The sequence below is a fragment of the Larimichthys crocea genome, chromosome XI, assembly GCF_000972845.2.
Source record: "Larimichthys crocea isolate SSNF chromosome XI, L_crocea_2.0, whole genome shotgun sequence".
Taxonomy (NCBI): domain Eukaryota; kingdom Metazoa; phylum Chordata; class Actinopteri; family Sciaenidae; genus Larimichthys; species Larimichthys crocea.
The window spans coordinates 13254029-13273750 of record NC_040021.1 but is presented as its reverse complement, the minus strand read 5'-3'; the positions used below and the strand labels follow the sequence as shown (position 1 = coordinate 13273750).

The 19722-nt window shown below is 41.8% G+C and overlaps 2 protein-coding genes across 2 annotated transcripts in view; one reads left to right on the top strand and one right to left on the bottom strand.

Annotated features, from left to right (window-relative positions):
* Positions 1-1846, bottom strand: part of trdn (triadin) — a 112877-nt gene extending 111031 nt beyond the window's left edge. The window contains exon 1 of the mRNA XM_019261428.2: positions 1701-1846. The gene's annotated coding sequence lies outside the window, so the exon portion shown is untranslated. The remainder of the gene's footprint in view (positions 1-1700) is intronic.
* Positions 1847-6408: 4562 nt separating this feature from the next.
* rnf217 (ring finger protein 217) lies at positions 6409-19545 on the top strand. The gene is made up of 7 exons (XM_010739312.3): positions 6409-7583; positions 10988-11209; positions 11295-11459; positions 12336-12433; positions 12522-12625; positions 14075-14146; positions 14863-19545. The coding sequence occupies exons 1-7, from the start codon at positions 6612-6614 to the stop codon at positions 14940-14942; spliced, it is 1713 nt and encodes a 570-aa protein (XP_010737614.3). The 5' UTR covers positions 6409-6611; the 3' UTR covers positions 14943-19545.
* The last annotated feature ends 177 nt before the right edge of the window (positions 19546-19722 follow it).

Here is a 19722-nt window from a genome sequence, read left to right as displayed (position 1 = left end):
TCGGAGAGTGTTAATGAACAGCAATAACAACAGTAATAATATATTTTAAAGTAATAATAAAGACAGAATATACACAGTACATGGTTTTATCTTTATCGTCACAGTAGACTTTGGAACAGTCAATAGAGCTTTTTGTCTGTAGATCTAAGAATGCACATCTGTACAGAGAGAGTGAAACATTTGCAGAAGAAGCTGGAGCTGTTATTTTGTGGAATAGTGTCAATAAACATTCAGTCAATCTGTTGTCTCTCAATCTGACCTCCTCTTTCACAGCTGTGACAAGATGACAAGAGTGTGCTGTTATAATATGCTGCTAAGTAAATTGATGAATAATAGGGAGAGAACTATGATGTGTTTGACTAAATCTTTACAAATCTGAAAAAGAAATTTTGCATTTGATGGAAGAAAAAACACAAACTATTATTATTTTGAGCTCGTAGCTCGAGCTCGTAAAAAAATAAAAACACCTGTATCATTTGTTAAGAGTTTAACACTCAGCTAATGTGTTTCAGGACTGTGTGTGGTTTGACCAGATTTGATTGACAGTGGTCTGGAAACAAAAGCAAACAACCCTCTCGGTCCATACATCAATACAGTCCTGCACATGTGCAACTGTCAACAAGATGACTCACTCATCAACTACATGTGAGACATACATACTAGTTTACATCTTCTGGCCCCCAGAGATGCCTGAAAAAGCTGAGCGGCCAACAGTGCTATTAGAGGTTACGTGATGCCGTGGTGGACAAAAAAATGCCATTACTCTCCATAGGGAACAATCCCTTACTGATGTATGATAAATATGTGAACTACATATAGCATATATGACCATATATGTCTCACACGTGCTTATAGATGTGATGTACATACAGTATAAGTCACCATATATACTCATTCCTCATTAGACTGATGGAGTATAGATGATGGAAGTAATGAGCCATCTGACTCCCTTCTCTCTGCTACTGAAAATCTCACATGTGCAGTAGAGGTTTGGATCAGGTACAGACAAACCCAGCTGTCATCACATTCAGATTCAAACAGTGGTAAATCCTGATTGGTGCGTGGACATACATGACATCACCTGTTGTCAACTGAGCCACATCCACTTCAACACAGTAAGAAAAGCACAGGCAGAAATGTCTCAATAGAAATAACCAAAACTGTTACGGGACATTTTGTTTCGTTCATGTAGATTATATCATTTGTTTAAGAAGATGATTGAGAAAATACATTTTCAGAGTCTTTAATTATTGGGACTGTTGCTTGTACAATTAATTTAATATGGAAATGTAACTACAAAGGGTAAGAAAGTGAGAACATCACACAAGAGAAAAACACAAGACCCAGGACAGAACCCTGAGGTACTCCACAGCTCAGTGTCGATACATCAATACAGGAGCAAGTCACTAACTGCCAGTGAAAACAATAATATCCAAACATTCTCTGTGGTTCTGGGTTGATTTGTTAATGTTCACCACTGACTAAAACCATCCACGTTGGTTTAACTCCTTCCCTTTTCCCTGCAGGTGGCTGACTGTACATAAACTAGACAGTTGGGAATAAAGTAGACGGTGGAGAAGGAAAATATATATTGTTGTCCTCTGTTTTCTGACACCTTCCAGAGAATATTTGAATGTTCTATGACCTCAGATTGTTTACATCTGCTATATTATGTATAGTGAATTACAAAGTATTCATACTGTGAGTTGTTTCCCTTCAGGTTGAGGTTGTCTTTGGTTGTCCAGCCAGGTGTTTTCCAGTATTTCAGCTCGGAATAAAATCCATTTTTATAAAAATGAATAAAATGAAGCTAAACCTGTTCAAACGACAGCCAAGGAAAACATTCACAACAGTCATCGCTTTCGTTTTCAGTTCAGATCACACATCCCAGCCAGTCATAGAGTACATCCGTATCTCTTTAACTTGCGCACACACAAACACACACGTACACACACGCACACAGTCATTTCCAGGAAGCACTGTTGTTCATTTGCCTAGGAAATATATACCGGTAATCAGTAAGAGGAGTAGAGTGGGTGGTATTCTCACATCCTCATCAAGCGCTCAATTCAATGTTTAAATCCCTGGGAATAGTGGTGTTAAAGTATAACATGAAACATCAACACAATTAAGACAAAACACCTCTTGAGTGGGAAACAAAAGCCCTCTTTATGTAGATGCATTAAACTTGGTTTAGGATCATGGAAATGCTCAAGGTTAGAGGTACTTATTGGTAGCCTGCAGAGCATCTGCACTTTTTGACCTGTTTAATGTGGAACAGCACACTCCAGAAAATGTCTGATGGGTTTTTCGAGCTTTATGTAATAAGCCCAGACTAGCACTTGTAAAGGCCTTTTAAACATTGTTGGCATTCTGCACTAAAACCAATTGGGCACAGCCAGGACAAGCAAACTAATTACTGCGTGGCTTGTGCCCTATGGCATTAATGAGGAATTGTAACAGAGCTAACAACCCATTTTACAGGCGCCCCAGTTAGGTTTATTTGAAAGTTGTGCCAACAGCGTTGAACTAAAAATGTGTCCATCCAAATGAATTTCATTATAATGTGTTCAAGTGTCACTTTGCCCGTTGAAATGAAATTAATTCTGGTTAAAGGGGGGGTTTTATGAAGATTAGAAATGTGTGTGAGTGTGTGTGACGCAAGGGAAAGTAACCTTTTGAACCATACAGAGCATGATTACAACAAATAATATTGATACTGATAACATAGCACAATGATTTCTTCAATTACATTTTTTTAGGTGATGAAAACTACTCAAGCTGATGGATTCAGTAAGGTCAATATCAGGGCAGAGGTGCACATATACACTCAAGTATACCACTATATGAAGTATGTAGTTAACAAGCATGGTTTTGTTGATGTGAAGCAGCCATAATCAGGTCCTGTGACTGTGTCATACAACCCCAGAGCTGCAGTTCTGAAACTCAAAACCTTTTTTCTCACCGGGACACTTGATGGAACTGAGCCATCATTAACGAAATTTGTTTTCACTTCCTGCTATGACAGGTAAAAATGTCCAGAGTGGAAAAATTGGTAAGAAAGGCAACAAGATGAGGAGTTGAAAATTTAATATGAGCAGCAATCTCTTGCTAGATTTCTGTGCAGCTTTCAACCACATCTCACTATCCTAATCAGCAGATGTCATGGTTCAGTTCATGACAACTGTGTAAACTTCGCCTGCTGATAAGCTGTGGTTGAAAGCACCTGGAAAAGTTAGTAAGTGGACCTTGGCTTAAGATTATTTTGTCAAATGTATACTTTACATTGTAAACCTGCGAATTAAGTTTCACAGTGTGTACTCACATTGTGTTTGGCCAAAGTAAGTCATTTAACCACATTTGCATTGTACTATGACCTAGTTCTGTACTTGCTTCTGAATATTTGAAATCATTTAAAAAGCTGTTATTTAGTGAAAGAATAGTTAGCAGTGAGGTTCAAACTGTACTGTGCAGCCTTTGACACATCTCATCCATAAAAACATTCATCTCTGTTCCTCACACTCTCAGTACAGTGTGCACAGTTTTAAAATGCTGCTCCTGGCCTGCGTTTACTGTGTGATAATTTAAATAATACATCAATGTACGGCTCTCTGAATACCTCTCAGGCATATCCACATGGATGAAGGCACACCACCTCCAGCTGAACTGCTGCTCCTCCCAGCCAAACCTACTACACACCATGACATCAACCTCCCTATGTCTCGCCTTTATCAGGGTAGTCATCGTCGATGACGAACTAACCTTCTCTGATCACATTGCCTCGGTTGCCCAGTCATGTCGCCCAACTCCTGATACAGGCTGTGGTCATCTCACAACCTGCGTAGTAAAACGTCATTAGATGATCCAGCACGTGGCTGCTGCCTGGTTTTCAATCAACCCCCATAAAGGACATGTTACCACACTGCTCATCAAGCTCCACTGACTACCTGTAACAGCCCACATTAAATTCAAATCGCTAATGTTTACCTACAAAGTAATCTCCAGTTCTGCACCCACTTACTTGGATGCCTTTATACAGACATATGTCACCTCTGCCAATGAACAACGCCTGTACACTGAAGGCAATCTAGACTGTTATTGTCTGTTTTTCCCCATTGGTGGAACATCCCACCAGTTCAGGGGCTTTCTTGCAACTCCAAAAACCTCCTGAAGACCCAGCTCTTCAGAGAGTACCTCTTCTCCAGCACTACCAACAACTGGACATGCTAAATCTATCCCCCTCTAGGACTTCACAGTACTTATTGCTGCACTAACATGTCCTAGTTGCACGATACCTTGATTGTCACTTTGGTAAAAGCGTCAACTTTAAACAAAACTGAAACATTTCAGGTCTAACACAGGGGCCCTTCTCGTAAATGGTAATAAAGCACTAATTATGGCCCTGGGGTTAAGGGGACCGAGTGCAAATAGAGCTTTTCCACAGCAGCCATTTTGACATTAAAATAGTAGATAAACACAGGTGTTACCAATGATACTAATTAAGGTCCCATCAGGGTGCTGCTGTGTTGCATGTTGTCTCAGTTGCACTAAATCACTGGGTTCTCAAACTGTGGTACAAGTACCACTGGTGGTACGCAAGCGCCCTTGAGTGGTACGCAGAGGAATCTCTGAAATGTATATTTTTTTAATAAAAAAATGAATTTAGAAACATTTAATACTGATAATACTACAAGAATTTAAATAAAAAAAACTTAGTATACCATAGTCATGTCACGTTCATGCAGGTAGCACGTAGTGCACATCCGTGATTAGGTGCAAGCTAACAAGTGACGGGTAATAAAAATGATAAAAACAATAATGAAAGATTCTTCCCATGGCAAAAGACCTTCCTCCTGTGTCAACTGTCTGTAACTACGGAAGCCCTAAAGGGTCATACATACATATATTTTATTCCACCCATTTTCCCGTGATAACGAGATAATTAATTCGAGATCTGAAAACAAAACGATAGTCTAGTGTATTAAATCATTGCAGGAAACATCATTTAGTGTAGCAATGTCAGAGGAGCAGGAGAATATCGATCACAGCGTCACATATCTCTTCAATCAAGGCCTGACACAGGCTGAAACAGCTTTATGCCTTGCTATAGATAATGTACACATTAGTGTGCGTCATCTGAGAAGACGGCTAGCAAGGCTTCAGCTTTATCAGAGGCGTAATCTAACTGAGCCTGATGTCGTCATAAATACCCTGAAAATCAAAACTGACTATCTGTATTTCAAGCTCGGCAATTATTTGAAATGTTGAGTTTTGAGACAAAACAAGAACAAATACAAAATACACTAAAGGTGTCTCCTGCTCCTCTGACATTGCTACACTAAATGATGTTTCCTGCAATGATTTAATACACTAGACTATCGTTTTGTTTTCTCGAGATCTCGAATTAATTCTCTCATTATCATGGGAAAACGGGTGGAATAAAATGTATGTATGTATGACCCCTTAGGGCTTCCGTATATATCTGAACAGGGTTGGCCTACTATTTTTTAATGTCTGTTATATTGGTGGTACCCGGGGCGCCGTATAGGGGGAAAATTAGGACAATTCCAAGGGCCCACGGCCAACAGAGACCCCCCAAAAATAGGCCCCAAAAATAGGTAAACACCAATATAAAATTATTAAACCATCATCATTGACTATATATATTTCAAATATAATAATGACATTAATTATCTCTTTGTTTTTACATGTTTTGGGCAGTAAAAGTTAAATAAAAATGTCCTTTAGCACATTTTTATGGTAGCATTTAATCTTGCATCAAATACTGTAGCGAACTGCACTGCATACTGTTACTTGTTTTTTATTTATTTATTTTTACTGTTACTGGCTCTATTTAACTGTTATTTATACATAGTCTGTATATATTGTTTAAAATAGGATATTGTATAGAGTATATTGTTAAAGTTTTGTTTCTTACTATTGTTTTTCTTGCTATCACTTACTGCTTGGGAGCTGCGGTAACAAAAACAATTTCCCTACGGGGATTAATACAGTACTTCTGATTCTGATTCTGATACTGTATGCAGACTTGCATGCATGTACAAATCACCAGCAGTAAATATTGTGCTAGTACTAGTATTGAACTAAGACGCAACAGTTGCAAGCCTTTAATTAGAGTTATGTAAAAAGCTTTTGATGGGATAGTTTTAGGTCCTAGAGATGTGAGGACAACAGCTGCACAGAGGGGGGCAGATTTGATTTTTTTGTCATGGGGCCCAAAATTCCTAGCAGTGCCCCTGGGTGGTACTGAATATATTCTGAGGTGGTACACAGTGTAAAATGTTTAATTAGTATCATTAAATTAACACCTGTGCTGATGACCCCACTATTTCATGTCAAAATGGCTGCTGTGAAAAAGCTCTGCTGCCCACTGTGCACACCAGCAGCGGTGCTGACAGTGTGACTGACATCTGCCGGGGCCGCGCTCCGCCGCACGGCTTCCCCCGTCGGCCTATCGCTGCTCTCCGACACGGTGACGACGAGACCCGGAAGCAGCGAGCTGCCTGCCTGCCTGCTTTGTTTTGTTTTGGTAGTAGGAGTTGGAGGCAGACAGGCGGAGGGTCCGTGCGGGGTGAGAGCCGCTCACTTAAATGGGGAGAACCATATCGGGGATGGAAGATGACGGACCGATAGCTGACGCTTGTACAATGCCGAGTTTTATCAGCAGCTTCGAGGAAGGGAGGGTGAAATTGTCCCGCAACCTGCCAACAGAAACTTCCTTCACGGACGGCAAAGTTGAGCGGTCGGTGAGAGATTTGAGCCGCCGTGTCACCAGATCCAACTCGCGGTTATCCCTGGACGGCGGAGAGAGGGAGCCGGAGGAGAGGAGCAGCGATGAGGAGAAGGATGCGAAGGGCAACAACAACAACAACTGCAACGGCGGCGGTGGAGGTGGAGGTGGAGAGAGGAGGAGGGCGAGCGCTGTCGAGATTTTGAGGAGGAATTTCGGGGTTTCAAAGTCTCCCTCTCTCCGCCTGAGCACAAGCAGTCGGATGCAGCAGCACGACAGCCACGAAGGGACCGTCAACAGCGACGTTACGAGCGGCTACGAGAGTGAATGCGGCGAATGTAGAAAGTCGGAGCGGGAAACGGGCGACGCGGTGACGGAAAACGAGCCAACCCTGAGCGACTTGACTTCAGTTGAATTTATAACCGTCACCGGCCCGCGCCGCCTCAGAGGGGACAGTGAAGGCAGCACGGGGACTTCAAACGAGCCGTTTCCCGGTAAAGAGCACGTCTACTGCACGGTGTACTGCATCGCCAACGACAGTCACCGGGATGAAATCACGGACGATGACACGGTCACGTCTGACGCACCAGAAATGGACGCGGAGACGGGACAGGACGCGAGTTCGAGTCCCAAACCGCAGCTGTACACACTGGACGACCTGGTGGATCCTTTCGGGGACATGGCCCACGGTTTGTCCATTTTACAGGCCGGCGGCGCAGAGGCAACGATGCAGAGTTGCCGGGTGTGCCTGGAAGGGAAATCCATCGCACCCCTGCCCTGCTGCAGGAAGGCCGTGTGTGATGAGTGTCTGAAACTCTACGTCAGCTCCCAGGTTGGTGTTAGGGGGGGGCGGTGTTAGTGGTTGCACAGTGCAGCAGGGTGTCACAGCAGTGCTGAGGTTGGGCCTGTCCCAGAACCAGGCATTGCTGGGCCAGTCAGCTGTAGGCGGAGGTGTCCTTGAACAGCACACACTCTCCTCTGTCACACTTTTTATGTTTGGCATCTTATCTGACCCCAAGGCAGGGGCAGGGCGAGGGGTTCTGGGAACTGTTACCAGGTCCTGGCATTGGAGCGATCTGACTCCACATCTTTGTGGTTGAGGCTCTTTCTAAGGATCACTGAGGTGTCACAGGCCAACATCTGCAGGTCTCCTCATCTTGTGATAACAAAAGTTTTCCTGTGAATCTGGGTCACAAACACTCACTGCACAAAAATGGGACCTGGTGGATCTGGTTTACAATAGCTTACTTTGTGTACGGTTGGATTTATTCAAATTCCTTCTCTCGGGCTCACCTATTTTAAGGAAGACTTCACCCCTAGTTATAATATACGGATGTATGTTTGTGTTTGCAGAGCGTTATGGAGAGAGCAGTACTTCAGAGTACGAAACAGGGCACAATCAGGACATAACATATCTGTTTTGTGGCGACACTGCATTGTGATTTCTGAAAGTTGGTGCAAAACAAATGTTCAGTAAGAGCTCAGGTTCATTGATTCTGGCGACGATTTACACTGAGAAATGAAGGAAATTAATAATAGATGGATGAAACATTTACTTCCATTAATTCGGTGTAGCTGCCATGGAAATAGGGTCTCAGCAGCAATAAAGACAGATGGCCAGCCGCTCCTCTCTAACAGAGCTAAAGTGTTTCAAGATGGATTTTTTTTTTAAAGTGCCTTGTTCGTGAACCGGTGCCAGAGAAGTTAGTCTCAGCTCCTTGCCACTGTTACTATAATCTGCCATACTCTGTTTAGATAAAACAGTTTTTAATCAGTCACCCGCACTACTTTTAATCAGCAACTATCTTGCTTTGGTAACAGGGGAAGAATACAAACAGAGATAATCAAGACTCTCCGATCAGCACGCAGAGAAAGAGATCACGATCATGTAAACTAAACCGTGTAGCTGGAACGCTTTTCCGTTAATGTAAACAGACTTTACGTGTTAATCCTCAAATGAAACAGTAAGCATTGTTTATTTCAGAGAGATCAGAGTATGTGGTCAAAGATGGCCTGGACTGAACTGGTGTGGTGTTAACTATATTGTTGTGCCAGCAACTTAAACTCCTCAAATCAAGGCCAAATATCTAGAATAATAAAAATATCTAGAATTTATTCTAACTTAACATATTTGATGTTCAGATATATAAAATGAGCTTCTCTACATCATAGCACAACCATTTTCATCCACACCTACTCCTTCATCAGGTGATCTCGAGGACCCCATCACTGGCATGCACACTCATCATATGATCCAAACAGTCTCATGAAAGTTGATGTAAACTGGATATTATTTAACACTGTTCGTTCGATAAAAGTTTAAATATGTTATGATACATTTGAACTGTCTGTGTTTACGCTTTCTAGTCAGTTTGGCATTCACGCTGCGATCACTGTAGAAGCTGAACCATTTATCTGTTCCAACTGTTTATCCAACGTGTAGCTAACAAATTTAACTGCTTATTATTATTGTTTAAACTATTTCAGCTGTTTGTTCTTTGCTTGTAACTGTTCCAGTCATTTATCCATGATCTAATTGTTTAAACTTTTATCCGTTACTGTTTCAATCATTCATCCATGACCTATATCAAACAGTTTCAGCTATATCAACCATTTATCCAATACCTAATTGTTTAAACGTTACTGTTTAATTATTAAGCAGTACTGTTTAAGGCATTTACCCATTTAACTGTTTCAACCATTACCTTTAGCTAAACATGTCAACTATTTATCCATTACCTTTAGTTAATTATTTCAACTTCTCTGCTCTCTTGCTCGCTCTTGTTTTCGAGCACACGTACACAGTGGTGTTTGGGTGTTACAGTTGACTCGGGCTGATAGGCAGCGTACTGGTTACACAGTAAAAACACACTTCGTAATTCTATTTGACTGTTTTTTTGTTGGTGTTGGTTTTTGTCAAAGCATAACATCTATTGTTAGCTCAGTTTAGCAGTACAGCCCAGGTTACAAATAATCCTAATTGGGACTCGCTGCTGAAAGGGTTACACCTTAGTATATTGTCATTACATACCGAGTGTCACTAGTTTAACTTTGACGCCGCTGTTTGGTGGCAGCCACATGCCTATTGTAACTGTATCTGTTTTAATCATGCACATTATATGGCTTTATGTTGGCGTTGGCGTTGACGTTTTATCTGGTGACAGCGAAAATGCAGAACAAACATTTTAAACACACCACACACACACTGACATGTGCGAGAGACAGATAGTGGCAGCAGTACTAACCCGTCCAACCAGTCTGGCAGTGGTCATCACAGCATTAGTGTTGTGGAAACAATACTAACACATCAGCTCTTATGCCTGCAGAGGATACACTTTATAATGTAATGCTTTTATTGTGTGTGTGTGTGTGTGTGTGTGTGTGTGTGTGTGTGTGTGTGTGCGCACGTGCTGCAGGGGATGTTGGGTGTAACACCATCAGAGGCCGATGCTATTGTTCTTTGCTTTCTATCCCGCTGTCATTTCACACACACACTCTCTCACAGACACACACACATTGACAAAATGCCTTATCATGTATCAGCACAGCAGGTCTCACTGGCTTTGATGGACTGAGAGTGAGGTGCGGAGAGAGAAAGAACATATGAAGTGAGGTAGAGAAAACGAGAAGGAACTAGAGAAGGAGAGATGCCCTGCGAGGAAATAGAGACAAAAAAGAGAGAGTTACATTGAGGAAGGTAAACAAGAGAATAAGAGACGAACTTCACGGTGGAGCTTATTGTCTCTGTATGCTTCTCGATGACACTTACAGTATGCTCGGACAGATAAGACCTTATATTGCTTTGCTTTTTATTGAAGGCAGGTGTAACCTCCATGACGGAAAATGTGTCTTCTTATGTAACAAAGTGAGATTATGAAATAGTGCACCCTGAAGTGAGAGCATCACTTCTGTCCAGTGTGCACATAATAAAATGTCAGGCCCTGAAGGTTGTGGATGATGCGTGGATGAGGTCCACGTGGTATAACTGACTGACGAGCACTTGTTCTGGACTAACTAATGTGCCTCTGTGTGCTTTGATACTTATTATCTTCCACTCTCTCTGCTGCCTCCTTCAGCCATCTATTCATCTATCGTTAACTCCCTCTACTCCTGGGTAAATTATTAACTGTCTCCCATTAGTGATTTGGTAGATTGATCCGCAGCGCACATACACACTCTGGAGAAGGTGACGTTGCATTAATTAGCTGTCACTAATGAGACCTTGATGTTTCCCAGGTTCGAGTAGCCAAATCATACATCAGCTGTCCGATCCCGGAGTGCAGCGGCTACCTGGAGGAGGTAGTGGTGATTTCCCATTTAGCCAACGAAGACGTGGCAAAATATCGTTACTTTTTGGAGCTGAGTCAGCTGGACTCGAGCACCAAACCTTGCCCCCAGTGCAGTCAGTTCACCTCTCTGAAGGAGCACAACCCCAACCGCTCTGAACACAAGTACAAGGTAAGATGACAGTCCCAGCGTACGCGCCTCCAACTGTATAGTGACATAGTAACTGATATATATACTTTTTCTGTCCCTCCTGTAGATCCAGTGTAGCAATTGCCAGTTTGTGTGGTGCTTTAAATGCCATGCGCCGTGGCATAATGGGCTCAAATGTCGCGACTACAGGAAAGGAGACAAGCTGCTACGAAACTGGGCTAGTGTCATAGAGCACGGGCAAAGAAATGCCCAGAAATGTCCTCAGTGTAAGGTAAGAAGCGGGTAATGGTAGAGGATATAAGCTATTTTGATACTGTGGTTTGCTGTGGAACGACATGGGCATGTAAGGCCGTGTGGGTGTGTGTGTGTGTGTGTGTGTGTGTGTGTGTGTGTGTGTGAATGGAAAGAGGGTTGACTGATGAAGCATGGAATCATTGTAGATAAATAAATCAATGGAGGTTAGAAAAAATGGGAGCAAGGACAGATGATGGATGGAGCGCTGTAGAGAACTAGATGGAAGCACAGATTTAAAGTGCAGTGAACATATTGGAAAAAAAACAATGATGTCTCTGCTGCACAAAACACACTCAGTCAGTCTCACAGTCATAAAACCAGCCTGGTATAAGTTAGTCTACACAATATCTAATTTGATTGTCGGAAGATGACAAAAAGCAAGACGTGTAATAAGATAATTATCAGTTTATGAGGACTGTTTGCTCACAGCAGCCAACATTTTCCGTCTGTGTTCACCGCACCGATGCTCCATATCGCTGAATTTCTGCTCTGGAAGCAGAAGAGACGACCCTGTTTGCACTGCAACGCAAACAAATTGGTGTCATGCTGTGTTTAGCTGGAAAAGAGGCTGAGAGCTGCTGAACTTAATGCCCAGTTTATAGTAAGACTGCTCTCTGCTACAGCAGCCAGAAAGCAAAGATCCATTAAGTGTACCGCTGCATGCATATTGCAGGTCGGTTGTTCTAGTGCGGTCTTGAGTCTGAAAAGAGAACATAATGATGATTTTTAAATTGTGTCCTGAGCTAAAAGAGTGAAAGAACGCCTGACATTGTGATAATGCATGTAGCTCTTTATCAGTATGATAAATAAGTGTAGTATGTGCTAAAAAACTGACAACTTCTACTGTCTGTAGATTCATATCCAGCGTACAGAGGGATGTGACCATATGACTTGTACGCAGTGCAACACTAACTTCTGTTACCGCTGTGGAGAGCGCTACCGACACCTAAGGTTACCATCTTCAATCTCCTTCTCGAACTGCCTTTTCCACTTCTTTCTATGCACTCATCTGATGCCACTTTAAACTTCTTGTTGTCAGGTTCTTTGGGGACCATACATCCAACCTCAGCGTGTTTGGATGCAAGTATCGCTATCTACCTGATAAACCTCATCTGAGACGGCTAATTAGAGGGTCTGTCTGCGGTAAGTTGGTGTGTGTGTGTCTGTGGAGATAATCCTGTGATAAACTTTTTAAACTGTAGTGGGATGAGGAGTTTTTGTATATGTCAGTCTGTTGGTTGCTGGGATGAATCCTACTGACGGTGACCCTCTGAATTTTCTTCTAGCACCATGATTGGGTCAAACTTTGACTAACATTTACGTTTATGACCAAAATCCTGCAAAACCATCGACAATTCCCATCAGCCACAGCTGCTGATTAGCAAATGACAGCATGCTAACACACTAATGTAAGACGGTGAATGTTGCAAACATCAGCACGTCGTCACTATAAGCATTCAGCTTAAAGCAGTGTGCCTAAGTACATCCTCAAAAAGATTCTAGCATCGTTGTAGACAGACTTTTCACTTCACAATTCACTTGTTACAGCAGAAATGACTCATACATAAGAAATATATAGAAGAAAGTCATGAAGTCATGCTGGTGTGGTGGCACTCCTTCTTACATGGTGGGAGTATCGGAGCTGTTTATCATACAGAAATGAACACAGCTGCATATTCACACTACTGTGACTTCTGTCATTAAGCACAGATTTGCCAGTGCCAAGTTTGGTTGATTCAGTTATTTTATTTTATTTTTTACTAATATTTAAAGTAATGAACAGTTTACCCCTCTGATGTACCCACATTCCCTCATCCTGCTTTATTTTTTGTAATTCTGCTTTCCTAAGTGATTTCTTAGAATAAATCAGCTTTGCCATGTTGCACTCGCTGTGGATAATAATGGTAGATTAGTGATAGTGATAGAAATAGCAGTTTTGTTGTTGTTGTCTTTTGTCATGCACCGGATAAAAACCTTAAAATGTTGTTGCCTAATGGTCTGTCGAGACTCCTGTTGAGAGCGAAATGCTGTGTCTCATCTGCAAATTTCCCCCCTGTTAGCAACAGTAATGAACACTTCCACATTTAAGGCCACTGAGGAGAGCTTTATAATGAAGTGTGGAAGCATCACATATCAAATTATGGTAGTTCTAATTATCCGATCACAGTGTGCTCAAATGTATGCACTAGGAAGCCTCCAGGAAGTCGAGCTCCTCTTGTAGATTTGTTTGACTCTGCTCTCCATGACAGCTACAGCTAGTTATATCAGCAGGGTGCCTGTTGAACTATGAGTTAATTTGTCCCTTAACAAGAACCATAACAGCTCTCATTGGTGTCTTCATGCCGTCGACTGTTAGCGGCTCCGATTTTGCATGAAATAAGGGACATTTAACCGTAGATGGAGTGGATTTTATTAATGTTCCAGCATCCTGTATCCTCCCACGGATGCACTGGTGGAAAGAAGAAGCCTTAAATACTTCCAACACAAATGTAACAAAACAACACATTAATTTTGAATCGTGCAATCTCTACTCCGTCTGACATTTATTCATTATGAATGATTATTATTCTGCTCCTGTCTCTTTCTCTGCAGCCACCAAGGTGCTGATAGCTCCAGTGGTCATTTTGCTGGTCGTGGTGCTCGGAGCTCTCGCGCTGGTGATAGGTAACATAATTATACGCACGACCACGCATGCACATTAATCAGGCTGAAGCTCCAGAGAGAGCGGTAAACAGATAACACCTAAATGATTTGACTCAATTACAGATATTTTCCTTCCACACGGCAGAGCAGGTTCACGGACTGCACAGAATCATGCCACAAACACACCTGTATACTCGCATGAATGACACTCTCAGTGCATAATGTGCACATGGAAAAGAGAAGTGTAGAGAAGCTGCACATCCAGATTATCACTCCCTGAGTCACTGGCTTTTATTTCCTGAAGCTACACTTACAAGTAATAGCATCCAACTGCACACTGTGTGCACTCTGCACAGACAGTACTGTGAACTACTGAGGCCTCGGCTGAACTGTAATTAGTGTTAATCTCTTTCCCGTGTCCGTACGTCTGACAGATGATCTGCTGCAGGCTAACGTGGCGCGATGGCAGATTCATATTTATTTTTGTCGTTATAAGAATCGGTCGTGTGTTTCTGCTGTCTCTCTCTAATCCTTTCTTTTTCTGCTCAATTAATTTCACATAGGCCAAATCTGTTTGCAGTGTGCCCTAAGACGGGATAATCAAATCAAATCCATATAGAAAACTCATCCGAGCTCTAATAGTCTATAGAAATTATCATTTGTGTTATTTAAAAAAAAAAACAAGCTTTAATCCATTTTTCTGCCTTCATCTCTGCGACCGTCCTCCCTCTCTGCAGGTCTGGTAGTTTTCCCGGTCTACTATGTGTGTAAGAGGAGGAAGAAGCAGCGTACACAAGGCTCCGGGCGGTGGATCTGAAAAACCTGCCCTGTACGCCCATCTAGACCACACACACATACACACACACACACACACACACATACACACAGCTTGAAAGACAACGCCCACATCTCCTCAGGGATGAACACGCCAGCCTGAGTCATCGCAAACGTCTGAACAGAACATCGCGAAATTAACACTGGCAATTAGGGAAGTACATAAACCAATAGAGCGATGCCTGGATAATCACACGTCATCACATGGAGAATATTGTATCCCATGGGAGCGCTGCTGCAAAAGGAATGCTTTATCAGGATATTCAAGCCGATTTAAGTTGACCTCTGGAGCAACCACTGTCCCGTAAAGTGTTTGAATCCCTTAAATCTTAACTAGATTCCACCTATTTTAAACTTTCTCGCTGACTGACTGGAAATTTCAGCAGTGTACACTTGCAGCTTTTCACTCTTCTATCAAACATTTAACAGCCGCTGTCGTTCAGGAGAACAAACACAGGTAATAGATGGATGCAGTTTTGTTTACACCTACACTGAGAACTTGGTAATTGGAGCCCGATGTGCTGACTGTGGATGGAAGGTTTTAAATGTTCGACAGTGTTGCATATTGGAAATTATGATGGAAGAGCACGAAGAGGATAGGAGGATCTCGAAGAAGAACATTACCGTCCTTTTGTAAAAGTTTCTTCGGCCATTTGTGCTGCAGATAGAAACTGAATTTGGAACAAGCCATGATGGAAAGTGAATTCTCACAGATGCAACAAAGTTGGATGTGTTCATTTGTCCATCTCACTCTGCTGGAAACTTATTTAGATATTGATTAATTCCCTTTGAGATTTGAGTGTTTGAGAAGCACACGTAATTCAAAATAATACATGCTAAACTTGTAGGGATGGAAGAATGTTGCTCAAGTGTCTTTGACTAGTCTGGATAATCTCAATTCTGCCTGATGAAGTTTTTGTGAGAAGATTTGAAGGTTGCGTCGTACGTCTCCACCCTCAGTAGCACCTAGTTTTTAAAGGACACACCCACGTTAGCTTTTAAAACAGAAATGTGGAATTTCCACAAGCCTCCATTGTTTTCTGTCGTGGTTTTTTCATCAGCGCCTTCTGGTCCTTCCTCTCTGCCCTCCTGCCTGCCTGCCTGCTGGTTCATACGCCCTCCCTGCCTGGCAGGTCATCTCCGCTCTGCTGTGCCCACATACTGTATGCCAGTATCTGCATCAACAACAACAAAAAAAAGAAAGAAACGGAAAAGCTGCTGTGTGGCAATTGTGCCAAAACAAATTGCTGAATGTGGCAGGACAGATCTGTCCCATTGTTAGATTTTTTGTTTTTAGAGGTTGCTGTTGCGGAGGTTTGAATGGTGATGCTGTCAGTGTGTGGTGGAGTCTGCATAATGGACTCAGAGGCTCCATCAACTTCCCAAATAACTTCCCAGAAGAAATGACTGAATGTACTGCTGCAGGAAGATAAACAGAAGTATTTAAGAGTTTTGTCATGTGGGTGGTGTTTCAGTGCAAAGTTTATCATCAGGTTGATGTGTGTGTGTGTGTGTGTGAGGTTTGAAATAATCGATAAGGGGGACATCTGTCTGCTGGAGAGTTTGGATTGTGATTGTGCGTTTTTTTGTTTTTTTTTTTCACGTGCATGTACACCCTGTTAGCTCATTCACACTGGCACATAATGCAAGAAAGCACACAGGTGGAGCGCTGCCAGGAAACAGGAGATTTACAAGAGCTTTAAAGGTCGTCACCTGGCAGCAGTCAGCCTGCTGTCCTTCACTTATCCCTCTATTCTCTCGTCCCTGCTGTCATTCCTTCATTTTGGAAATGGGTGATGTGTGCTGGAGCTGTGGCTGCTGTTCAGCCACAAGAATCCCCCGAACTAGATGTTTTTGAGCCTTTTGATATGTGGGAATAACGCAGAGCTACCTGTGGTGCACGCTGCGGTTCATCCCACCACTTCATTCAGTAGTGTTTTGTTTGTCATATTATGAAAATGTTTTAAAGGCGAGACTAAAATAGACAGAAAGACAAGGTTAAGCACAAATACCTGCACATAGGGGAGGCTACGGTGAGAGAAAGATGATATAATGAGAAGAAACTGAGGGGAAATGTCTCAGATAATAATTGGTTTGAGTGTTACAGCACATTTCATCACTGAATCAAGGAGTTAAGGCGTTGAGGAAAAGGAGGGTTGATGTTCACGCGCGGTGGACATTTTGCAGTGCAATGCCATGAGCTTGTCCCACGGATCTGAAACATTTTCTACATCTGGGAGTCAGTAAATACCAACTATTCCTGAAGGGCACGGAAAATATATTGTTACACGCCGCTTTCAGTAGGTCCTGACTCTGGGTTTGAATACACTCTCAGGGAGTTTGTTTTCCATTCACTGTACCCAGAGCTTGTCCACGTACATGAGCTGTGCCACCGAAACTGCTGAACAGCGCTGTAGAGATAATGCTTCCTGATGCATTTGGCCAGACCTGCTCAGCAACCATATTTAATTCCAAGAAGTAAAAACACTGTAGTGTCAAAAGAGATCCAAATATCTCAGTGATGCAAACACTGTCTGTGTTTTCCCAGCCCGACTCAGCTGTGTTGTGAATGCTGCTTGGGAGGTCTAGGACTTAAAATGTAAACATGTATCAGTAAGTCAGCACTGGGAAATTATACATGCAAGTTATGCGCCAAACAAAAGCATTCAGACTATCCAATTATTCACTTGCATCATATGCATACATGTTTTATCTTAACTGCTCAGCTAGTACTACACTGACATGTTTAAATGCTGCATTTTTCAGTTTGAATGACATGACTGACAGGCGACAGACAAATTTTGCTGGCAGGTTTTATAACGCGGTGAAGATTTTTTACTAATTTCGTGTTATTTCATCGTAAACGTTTCCCTGCAGTTTAATCTGTTACCTCCACTGAAAGATTTGAGTCCACCAATTGCAAGAAAATGAACAAATTGCACCATTTGATAATCAATCAATCATTTACATAATTCATCACGTAATAATACCTAACATTTGGTCAGACTGCGAGCAGCTTCTTAGGAGCACGGGTTTACACACGTTTTACTGTCAGACAGTAAGCGTCTGCCTGTTCAGCTAGAGGACATGTAAATGTTCTCTGTGATATTTGTCTTGTATCTGCTTTCTGTCACTTTTGTACATGTTCATTCACAGTTCTGCATATTGATTCAATGTTAAGATGCCATGTGGAAATGCCATCATTGCTTTGTTTGTTTGTTTGTTTTGTTTTTGTATTCTTACTTGATCACTGACATGTATCTAAACACTGGGTCAAGCTTAACATGCAAAGAATGAGAAAGATTTTGGGCCAATGATTTTTATTATTAATTTCTTTTTCTTTCCTGGGGTGTTATCGGCTGGCTGATAACCCCCGGCCATTTTGTTTGTGTTGTTTTACAATCCCAGTGATATTGGCATAAATATGCAATAGTGCCTTCACAGCCATTATAGATCAGGGTTTGCCAACCTGTGGTTGTTCCCCTGCGTGACTCCAAAGATTACAAATCGGGGTAAAATATATCACGATCTCATCACATTATGTGTTATATGTTAGAACAGCTAAAGCAAAAGCATAATATATCGTAATATGTGGCACCTAATGTAAAAGTACACTGTTGAATATCTTATGGATCTGTTACCCTACAGGGCAATGTGCAGTGCAATCTGCTAAAAATGTTTTTAAAGGGGCAGTGTGTAGGATTGAGTAGCATCCAGCAGTGCAGTTGCTGATTGCACCCCCTCGCCTCACCGTATCCTTTCTAGCCACAAAAAAGTATGAAAGGCCCTTTAGTAGTCCGTCCATTCTGGACTAGTGTAGAAACATGGCGACTGCTTTTGTTACCTTTTTTAAACATCAACAAACTATTCTCATTTTCAGGTGCTTATACGTGAATAAAAACATAGTTATGAATATTATGTTCCATTTCTGCCATGTTTTGTAAATAGAGCCCCCTAAATCTTACACACTGGATCTTTGATCGGTTAATGTCTCTCTAAAATATCTCTAAAATTTTACACAATACAGGGTTTCAGCTGATGTCCAAATACGCTTGTACATTTGCACAAGTTAAACTGTCACTTTATTTTGGCTCATGCCCATTCACTCTTTGGACTCTGTAGATTAGAACGAGGAAGCAGCAGCAGCAGCAGCACAGTGAGCCTGTTGGATGAGTAAAGCTCAGTGAAGGAAGTGATAATGCCAAAACAAAAAGATGTGTAGTCATAGTCTACAAATCTAATGTCTATTTAGGAACAATACATCATAGGTTCATTTCAACTCAGGAGTCCTGTGGATATTTGTTTTGTGTATTATCAGTAACATCTGGATGGGTTCTCACCATCTGGACATGCAAACATATTTCCTTTCAACATTTTCTGTCTACACACCATGTTGTTTCTATTCAAAGAAATAAACTTAATTACTGTGTTCTGTGTTTTCACCAAGAACAGATTCTTCCTCCTGCTTCCACTGTTAAAAAAATATCTGCTGATGATTATTATTATTGCTCACTTGGCCAGGCACAAACTCTGTTTTCATCTGAGGTTCTGATGAAGAATAAACTCAAATGGGTCAAATGCCAAAATGTCCTGGTTTGATTGATTGATTTGATATTTGTACAAGACTGTTAGACCTTTTTATGTTAGGTTTGCTGATGGTTTTTCTCTCTGGTTTTACTGTCTGTTGCTCTGTCAAGCTGTCTGTGGATCAGACTGTCCTTTAACAGCAGCAAAAACCTCTATTTCTGTCTGCGACCACAGTT